Source organism: Sphaeroforma arctica (genome assembly GCF_001186125.1).
Source record: "Sphaeroforma arctica JP610 unplaced genomic scaffold supercont1.5, whole genome shotgun sequence".
Lineage (NCBI taxonomy): Eukaryota > Ichthyosporea > Ichthyophonida > Sphaeroforma > Sphaeroforma arctica.
Genome location: NW_014040553.1, coordinates 12972 through 22703, shown reverse-complemented (window position 1 = coordinate 22703; position 9732 = coordinate 12972). Strand labels below are relative to the sequence as shown.

At 42.1% G+C, this 9732-nt stretch overlaps 3 protein-coding genes across 3 annotated transcripts in view; 2 read left to right on the top strand and 1 right to left on the bottom strand.

Moving 5' to 3' along the window:
* Positions 1-139: 139 nt before the first annotated feature.
* Positions 140-5313, top strand: SARC_00190 (hypothetical protein; the record flags this gene model as incomplete). Its single annotated transcript, XM_014306109.1, has 14 exons — positions 140-553; positions 660-798; positions 901-1085; positions 1206-1307; positions 1483-1593; positions 1866-1952; positions 2128-2265; positions 2436-3418; positions 3582-3858; positions 4003-4215; positions 4319-4660; positions 4774-4884; positions 5074-5177; positions 5216-5313. The coding sequence occupies 14 exons, from the start codon at positions 140-142 to the stop codon at positions 5274-5276; spliced, it is 3267 nt and encodes a 1088-aa protein (XP_014161584.1). The 3' UTR covers positions 5277-5313.
* SARC_00189 (anaphase-promoting complex subunit 10) lies at positions 5050-8215 on the bottom strand. Its single transcript, XM_014306108.1, has 6 exons — positions 8083-8215; positions 7649-7766; positions 6773-6833; positions 6529-6621; positions 6199-6371; positions 5050-6046 (listed from the first exon to the last, which is right to left on the bottom strand). The coding sequence occupies exons 1-6, from the start codon at positions 8129-8131 to the stop codon at positions 5980-5982; spliced, it is 561 nt and encodes a 186-aa protein (XP_014161583.1). The 5' UTR covers positions 8132-8215; the 3' UTR covers positions 5050-5979.
* Positions 8216-8865: 650 nt separating this feature from the next.
* Positions 8866-9732, top strand: part of SARC_00188 (hypothetical protein) — a 3529-nt gene continuing 2662 nt past the window's right edge. The window contains exons 1-2 of the mRNA XM_014306107.1: positions 8866-9126; positions 9218-9343. Of these exons, the coding sequence (XP_014161582.1) occupies positions 8955-9126; positions 9218-9343 (298 nt within the window). The 5' untranslated portion in view covers positions 8866-8954. The remainder of the gene's footprint in view (positions 9127-9217; positions 9344-9732) is intronic.

Here is a 9732-nt window from a genome sequence, read left to right as displayed (position 1 = left end):
TGTGTGTGTGTATTTGTGTCTATATGTATACTTATATCTATATTGTTAGCTAAATCTATATATATATATATGTATGTATTTTTAAATTTTTGAATCCAGCAGGCTTGCTTGTTCAATCACTAGCGATGGGTGAAAGTCAATGACAGCAGTTCACTATTGTCATACATATCTTCATTTCTATGTTCTTGGAAAACTTGCAATCACAGAGCAATCACACGATCATAATGCCTTAAGTGGAAGGATTCCCGTTGATGCCAAGACTAGTCAACTTAGCGATGCCAGACAGGCTGGTGCACCTTGCTTTAAAATGAATTTACAAGCTGACGTTGGTCAGGCACCGGTAGTTAGTGCTCCAGCAACACAATTTCACCCATTGGGAGCGCCGACTGTGAATGTGTGCAAGATCGAGTTGCCTACTCAGCAGTACAGCGAAGTGAATTCACCAAAGTCACCAATGCTGATTGCCTCAAAGCAGACGAACCTTCACAGAACAGCTTCCAGTGATATCTTAATGAGTCGTGGCACTACTAATGGTGATTTCGCAGAATCTTCAGTAAGTAAATTGTAAATTCCACTCGACATATACAATATGGTCGTCTAAAAGTCACAACCCAGAGTTTCATACGCTGAATCGTTTATTCGATTTACTGCCAAAACAGCCGATCATCTCAGAACAAGGGCAGGCAGCTGCTTTTCTTTTGGCAATGAAAAGCGGTGACTCGAAGGGTTTCAATAGTCCAACGCTGACGCCGACGGCCTCAGCCAATAAGAAGTCACCGGCTAAGGGAAAAAACAAAGGTATTTAGTGTACGTGTTACAATATTGTTAAATTCGCTACACGTTTGTGATTACCCTCAGCCATTCATAATTTTATTTTCGTGGCGTTTGACATGTGCCTAGGAGCATCAGTAAATGAGACTTCACCGAAGAATAATGGACTTGGAGGCCTCTCGCGACTCTTGAATCCCAATTACAATATCATGTGGCCTGACGCTGGTACGTTATTTGAAGACGTCGCTACTGAACCGATAACGAACGCGAATGTACCCATAACCAAAAAGCTAAAACGGAATGTACTGAAGTCGGTATGTCGCAAAATAAGATCATTTTGCCACCTTTATATTCTAGTCTTCTTCATATCATATATATTTGTAGAATTCTACCGCATGTGTTCATTCTCATATATTTTTCCGCCACATCGCCAGCCAAAGATCAGCCCGTCCAAATTGAGTGAGAAGGATGACCCGAAGCCCACTATACAAGTACATCCCTCTTCAGGAGGGTCATCACCTGTGGTGAAGAAAACGGTATGGCTGCTTGTTAGCGTGTAATTTCGAGAATGTGAAATTAGGAGGCCGCATGATGCCAGTGATGGGACTAAACTGCTATGGTGCTCATTGATTGAATGCTCAAAATTTGGTTTCGCGGTAATAGTTCACTTGGCTGCTGCCTAACTAATCCGTTCGTCGATCGTCACGACAGACATCGAAGAAGAAGGCATCAGCAAAGAAAATTCCCAGCCCAACGACGTCTCCGCGCCTGGTAGCAGCAAGAAAACCTCGCAGCCGACAGCGTAGCCCGCCGAAAGCTAAGGTTCTTTTTATTTTGCCCCTAGTGTTGTGCGCGAGGACTTACAATGGCTTATTTCGATGTTTCGGTTGTCTACTTACACGGAAAGTTTGTTGTTGCCAAGACTTTAGTTATAAGCTTTCAACGCCGCCTCGAAGTGAGGTAGCAATTTCATTTAGTGTGATGCTAACAAGCATGGACGAAACGTTGTAAGTGTTATGTTTGCTCAATATGACAGCCAACTCATTTTCATATTCTTTAATCGCATCTTTGCAATGTTCATAATTATTTTTTAGAGGTCTTTTTTGAATAGAGGAGAGACCACGTCAGTGCTGAGCTTTGAGACTCTTGCATCGCAGACCTCAAGCACCAGTCAAAGGAAGGTAGGCACGTATATCGGTGACTTTTGCCAGGCTGCCACTTCATGAGTCATAGGGAGATTTACGGTTGTTTTGGAAGTGTGATTAATTTTGTATGAGCTATAACTGACATGCTATTCGGATGGCACTTTATCTCATCAACGAATGCACCTAATGTAAATGCATAAAAATTGCACAGAAGCGGAAGATAAACTCTGCAGAAACACAAGCGGCGGAAATGAACACTAAAATTGAGTCCGCACACACTAAGTTGAAGAGAAAACACTTACATGTGGGATGTCCAATCGATGCCGTCGACGCTTCTGACATGACCTGGGTAAGTAACAATATTCAAATTTGAATGCCACAGAGAGTTAGTTTCCTGTCCTAATTCTTGGGATAAGACTCAATGGCGTTAAGAGCAAATTCAAATGACATGCGAAATTGAAAATGGGGTTCGATTTGTATGGTAGTTCATTAAAATCTGGACACCGCATACACCTTCAGCATGCAGCTCGAATACGCTATGTAGAGAATATGGAGCAGGTTGGCAAATCTGTTGAAAGCACAATTGAGAAGGAAGGAGCATCATCTTCGGAAATGGGCGTGAAGAAACCAGCTACCGTACTGAAAATGAAGTCGCGTACGACAGCAGGTTCAAGCGATACGACTACTGATGTCGAAGATTCCTTATTTGCATCTCAATTTGTTCTCGTTCATTTCGAAGGCTGGGGCACAGAATACAATGAATGGGTCAAAATATCTCAACTACGTACTCGCACAGCCGATGCTTTGTATGGCCCATTGGGACCGGATTCGGAAGCAAGATGGGATGCTATTAAAGCTGCAAGTGAGCAACGAGATGCGCGTTCAACAAAAACGGGCATCACATACGATACAGACACTTTGTCACACGCCTGTACATGCTCTCGACCGGACGAAGCACATCCAGAGAGACCGGATAGGATAGCAAGCATCTTGAAGGCGTTCGATGATGAGAAACTACTAGAACGAGTGGTACCAGTACGAGGAAGAGAAGCAACAAAAGAAGAACTATTGGCAGTTCACGCAAATGCACATGTATATAATTACGGAGGAGCTGCTGTTGATGGACATGGCAAGGAGCCCCCAAACATAGAGAAGATGCATTGCGGAGGCCCAGGAATTGCTACGGACACAGTCTTTAACGTTGAAGACACATCGCGTGCAGCTCGGCTTAGTGCTGGATCATTGGTCGAGTTGGCGAGATCTACCATAAGGGGTAAGCTGAAAAATGGTTTTGCTATCATCAGGCCACCCGGTCACCATGCAGAGAGAGATGCAGCAGGGGGCTTTTGCTTTTTCAATAATGTCGGTATCGCGGTACGAGCGGCGAGGAAGGAATTCAATGTCGCCAAAGTCATGATCGTAGATTGGGATGTTCATCACGGCAATGGTACGCAGGACGTATTCAAGGATGACCCTAACGTACTATACCTCTCCCTGCACAGGTATTGAGCACCGCCGTTATATGTATTTGTTCGATGGCTCTCGATTTATATATTCACGAGTGTTTCCCAGTTTCATCTCAGTCCACACACCGATTTCTCTCTGCCTCTTTCAACGAGGAATGAATGGTATTTTTACGCAATCATATCTGTTATTTGGTTGTAGGTATGACCACGGTGAATTCTATCCAGGTACGGGTTCGACAGAGGAAGTTGGGCTCGGTGATGCGCAGGGAATGACAGTGAACATAGCGTGGAATGATTGTGATGATAGCCCTCCGGGTAACACCGAATACATGGCTGCGTTTCTGCATATTATACTTCCAATAGCCAAAGAATTTGCACCCGAAGTAATTGTCATCAGTGCAGGATTTGACGCCGCCGATGGTGACCATATCGGGAATTGCAAAGTAGCTGCCAGCGGCTTCGCACACATGACGAAGGTAGCGCCGATGTCCCCATTCGTGTCCAATTGCTTTGTGTTTATTCTCTCACTGTCTCGGCATATGGCTCCATGTCTTGCATATCACCTGCACAGATATTTATACTTGAGATCATTCATTCCGTTTTTTATTCCTTTACTATAGACGCTGATGGATTTCATGGATGGCAGGGTGCTCCTTTCCCTGGAGGGCGGTTATAGGCTGAGTGCTCTATCAGAGTGTGCAACAGCATGTATGAAAGTGTTGCTGGGCGAGAAACCTCCCCCTATGAGCACACCGTCATCTAGATCCCATAGTCTAGCTTTGATAACTAAGCCGAACGTTCCACAATATAACGCTATCAAGTCGCTCAATGAGGTAAATCGTGTTTGATCATTCGTGATCACCTATTCTCTTGAGTATGTGTATCCCGCAAAATTGCATCTTAAGCTCAATGTATCGTGCTTTTTCTATTTATTAGGTTGTCAGAGTTCACAGGAAATATTGGAAATGCATGCAAGAGCTCTGGGAAACAGTAGTTTGCGAGGACATGATACGTTCTGGTCAATTTGGCCGAAGTCATAAGGTCACTGACGATACTGATGGAGGCACGAGTGATGTAAGTCTCCAAAGTGAAGACGACTACGGAACTGGAAAATCTGCAACTGTGATGGGAAGATCAATCAGCGTAGGTAGCAACGAAGGAGCCGGTGGGAAGTTGGAGTCCGCCTCGTTAGAGGATCTACTAAAACGAACGACAAGCAAATCAAGGATGTCCCAATCACCGACACAATACATGCCAAGCCTTAAATCATTGCCCAAGGTTAGTGGATTATGCGATCTGCTTATTCCGATAGCCCGTTTGCGTTCCTTTTTATCAGTTTTACAACCTGTCGTAGTCTTATGCAAGGATCATACGCATTCCGCTTTCCTCAGGTGGAAGTAAATGGAAGCACACCACCCAACGCTCCCGAAGATGGTGTCGCTGGGGCGAAAAGCGAAAGCACAGGGAAAAAAATATTCGCTGATATCAGTTCTTTATCGAAGGTCAGTACTTTGGAAACGCAATCTGGTGATTTAAATACTGTTCAGTGAGACGTTATTGGTTGTAGATCTCTAGTCAACCCTTGTCTTGTGTCGTGTAGTACACTTGGATTTTTCTATGTTTAAATCCGAGATAATTGTACGTCGACACAATTTCTAATCAACATTTGAACCCATTCGGAATACCTATAGGTGCTGAGCGATAGTGAGAATGATGATACCAACTTGAACGAGAATTTAGACACGGCTAGCACAAAAGCTAAGATTAGGAGATCGAGACGAAAAAAGAAGTTTAGGTATACTATACCTTTGTATTTATTTGAGCCCAATGGAGGTTCTTTAAGGCGGACATCGCCACGATCACCCTCCCGCGCACCCTTGATCGTAAATACTAGGCAACTAAGAAGTGTTGAAAAGAAACGTAATTCCGGGAACGACTGAAAATAATTAGATTTAAAAGTGCACACTATTCCGCACAATCGCGCCAAGTAGGGTTATTTTCCCGGGTGGCCCTTACTTCAAGGAGAGCGCTACGTATATAGATGATATAGAAAGTACTTATAATTAAAGGAGTACACGAGAGAACACACTGAATCCACTTTTTCATCAGGGTGATTCTTTTCAAATTCAGCGGCAAGGTCACATCTGGCAGCTCGTATCAATAACATCGCCTTCATATATTGTGGTCAAATCCAATGAGACCGCGTAAGAACACGGCTTCTAATCACATTTCCATCGACCCAGCGTCGCCTTTTGTACTCTCCAATTTATACTTCTATCGAACCCAGTGTCGCCGATTGCAATTCGTACGCACACCTCCATCGAACCCACAGCGACGTTATACACACTACGTGGTATATTTTGCTGATAGAATGTAGAATGGGCATCGATTCCCTAATACCACAATCATGCCACTACGATCACGCACTGTATAGCAAGTGGCGCAAGGAAGGATTCGATGAAACAGCAAGCATTCGATGAAACAGCAAGCATTCGATGAAACAGCAAGCATTCTGTCGTCGTCAGCTCTGCGTGTTTGGAGGCCAGCTCTCTGCAGTGCGAATCTCGAGTAAAACTCACAGAGTACTAATAAGTACGTCATCGTAAATTCGAATATGTCTCGAGATTCGGATCCTGAAACTTTTCAATGACCGATATCCCCCTTCTGTGATGTGCATAAGCAAACCCAGAGAGTGAGTGTCATGTGGAACAGTTTAAAACTATCAAATCGTATAACGCATGTGCGTGTTCAAGCTTAGCACATAAATGTAAAAGCATCGGCCATAGCGTCGCAAAATAAGCCAAAGCGGAACTTACTCTACAGGGCCAAAGACCTTTATCTGTCTCATATGGGTGTCTCTTCCATTTTGATGGTTGGATAGCATAGTGATCTCAAGTAGATTGGCCTGCACACCGGCTGTCTGATCTGTTCTTGTGAGGGGTACAGAAACCCAACCTGAAGGCTCAGTCATGGACATTTGGGTGATTTCCTGCAAAGATATAAGTAACTCGTCAGTTATGTGCTAGAAGCTACAGTAAACTTTCCATAGAAATATTTCCAAGTTTCGCAAAATCATCTTAATGAGACACCAAAATTTGAACGTAGAAACAAACAGTTGCTAGTAATCGCAACGCGCCGGTGCATACCCGAAGATCATGATAGTGCGAGCCAGCTTTTACTGATATTTTCTGGGGTGTATAGCTTTCATCTTGCAAATAGTCCACATAAAAGCAAACCTCCTATGAAAAGAATATGACTAATTGAGTGTATTTCGGCACAAACGTGATAGACAGCTTGCTTATAGTTCTGCAGATCTCAATAATAGGGAAGAAAGAGCAACCACGTAAAACTATACCGATTTCAAAGCGAAAAAGGACTAACTGCTCATACCAAAACCGTCTGTCGTTTCGGAAATTGCACACTGATGGAATGTGGCTGTAGTCCGTCAGACCTACAACACATCGCATAGCAGTCGGATTTGATTATTATGTCCACACTTCCAATGATACTTAGTATGAATGCCATGTGAGGGTATAGTGGTGTCTACGCCTTGGAAGTTCGATAAGGCCTTCGTTTAGAACACACGCCGCCGAGTAGTGCATAGTTACTTCCGTGCCTCTCATATCTGACATCGTTGTTGTTATTTACAAAGTACCAAGATCACTGAATGTAGCTCTATACTCAACCATATTGGCATAATTAAGTATTCCAAGTGCCTGCTGAGTAGCGTCTATATTGCTCTCCTCTGTGCCCGTTAACAAATGAACTGAGCATAATACTAACACAAATTGTTGCGTATCTGAACTCGGAACTCGATTATAAAACCATCGTGGAGATGGTAGAATCGCGCATCCATAGTTCATGTCTATGGCAATAACTGATTCATTAAATCCCAGAAACACACACAGAGCTAGAGACAGGTCCGATTGTGGAAGCAGATATTAGCACTGAGATGTACTTATGATCCGTGCTACCCTTTTAGCAAATGTCTGAAAATAGTCACCAAATAAGAATAAATGGGAACCATCAGGGAACCATCAGAAGCAGCAATTTTGTCAATAGTTGCACCTGGCTGTCATATAGACGTACTTTCAAGAAAATACTCATAAGCAACAAGAAAGAAGGGCATACACCAAATGGTTTCAAAAAAAGCAAGACGATACCCTTACATTTGACATCTCCCAAATCTAGCATGTATATATGCACAGGTCAAATCGAAAAGCACGGTGTGTCTCAACAGCTCGGAATCAAATGAGATCCACATACTGCCAATATGTGTCTAGATTGCCGTCTCTCAGCTGGTCCATAGCGAAGCCCTGCTTACACGACGACAGTGTCCAGACCGCCTGGCCTCCTATCTCCCTAGCATTCTCACTCTGGTGATCTGAGATGAATGCGAGAGGTGCCATAATTAGTTTGCTAATCGCCAGAACACTAGACAAATGTACTCCACCTCTTAATGCAGTGAATGACGCGGCTTCGCTACTCTGATCTGTCGTTGTTCACCTCTTGTGGCAGGGTTATAGCCTGGTTCAGTACACCGCAATGCAAGCGTCAACCATATCAGATATCTTTGGGCGTGCGGTAAAGTTTATACCACTTTAGGATACAAGCTGTCGCGAGATACCCAAATATTTACCTCATGGATCATGTATTTTCTCACTGAAGTATGGAAAAGAAGCAGTGTACTATCACATTACCTTGCCCATCTGCATCAGGCGGAAATATTGTAAACGATTCAACCTCCATTGCTGCCGGAAGAACTATAACAGACTCGTATTAGTATTCTTATTAGACTAGATATATATCTTACAATAAAATATTAAAATATGCACATATTTACATCTACATATTTTTATTTGTTCATAACTTTATACATATTTATGTACAATAAGGATGATGTACTCGTGATTTTGATGACCGTCACGTCGATGGGGTTTTTCCCTCAGCAGCGGTGTCAGAGAGGCAAAACCGTAAGAACAAGCAGTGAAGCACAGTTACAGTGATACACTGTCAATTCTATTTTTGTAAAAACGTATATACTATAAATTCAGATACGTTTATATCGGTTGGCCCTATAGTTGCCACTATGGGTGCATGTTTTTCCCCAGAGGTTCTGAGCTTCCAGATTGTTTCCCTTCGGTATCCGCTTAATTCGGACAGTACATAGGACTATTTTTAACTCTATTGACCCGTATAAACATTTTAAACGTTTAGTTAGTGTTCAGGTTAAATTTGGATCCAGCTAACGGATTGAGGTTTCCATTATTGTATCTCAGGAGTCAGGAGTCAAGGACTTCAGTCACTCACAGGGAACTCGGGGAGTCATCATGTAAAAAAGATCTCAAACATGGCCCACTCCATAGCCCATACTCCAAAGTACATTACATAAAATTTAAAAAATGGTAGAATTTTCATGCCTGTTCATGGCATATACATAAGAAATCTAGCACTCAGATTATACAATAGTTTTCAAGCTAACAGCGCCGGACTGGTGAACTGAACCGATTTAAAGATCAGTTTACGACTGTGTTCATAGAGCCGTTCTTGTCAAACACGTCTCCTAAGCAACATGGGGGACAATGAAGATGGCAGCGAACAAGCTGTCCAGGAGGGTGACAAATGTGCTGCACCCGGGGCCGACTTGTCACGATGTGTTTGCGGGTGTTCCTATCCGTGTACCTGTGATTTAATGAAGACGGACTTGGCGGATATTATATCCGAAATGGTCAAGAGTGGGGCTGGTATGTACTCCTCATTTATTTCCTTGATTACAATGTGCATGAACAACGGTTAGATCATCATCACCGTATTCACATAGTCTATTCTCTCCAGTGCCTGACGACCTGGGTCTGACCGATTTTCTGAATAAACCGTACGAAGGCGATATGGTAGTCGAATTGGATGACGCTAGCTTTGATGTGCCGTCCGAGCCCAAAAATCCAGCCCAGCCGGATCCTGGTGAGTTAATAAATGCTTTCGATCTCTTGACACGTTCAATGGTATATGTATATGTTTGCGTATATATATAATATATATATATATACATGATTCCATATTTTTATATATTATTATATATTAATATGTATTCTTATATGATATTATATCGTTACATATTGTTATATATTATTATATATATTTACATAATATTATGATTATTATTATTATTATTATTATTATTATTGCTATTATTATTATTATTATATACTATTATATAATTTTATATATTATGATACATGATGATACAATATTATTGATATATATATGTATATATATATATGTGTGTGTGTGTGTGTGTGTGTATGTATGTATGTACATATATATATTATTATTATATTAATATATATATA

Bases quoted from the DNA above. Each gene is read 5' to 3' on its own strand.
- SARC_00189 (XM_014306108.1), bottom strand. From the start codon at position 8,131: ATGGAGGTTGAATCGTTTACAATATTTCCGCCTGATGCAGATGGGCAA. The intron at 6,834-7,648 runs GTATGTGGATCT...GATGTGTTGTAG, and splicing joins AATCTAGACACATATTGGCA to GTCTGACGGACTACAGCCAC. The intron at 6,372-6,528 runs GTATGCACCGGC...ATATCTTTGCAG, and splicing joins CGCACTATCATGATCTTCGG to GAAATCACCCAAATGTCCAT.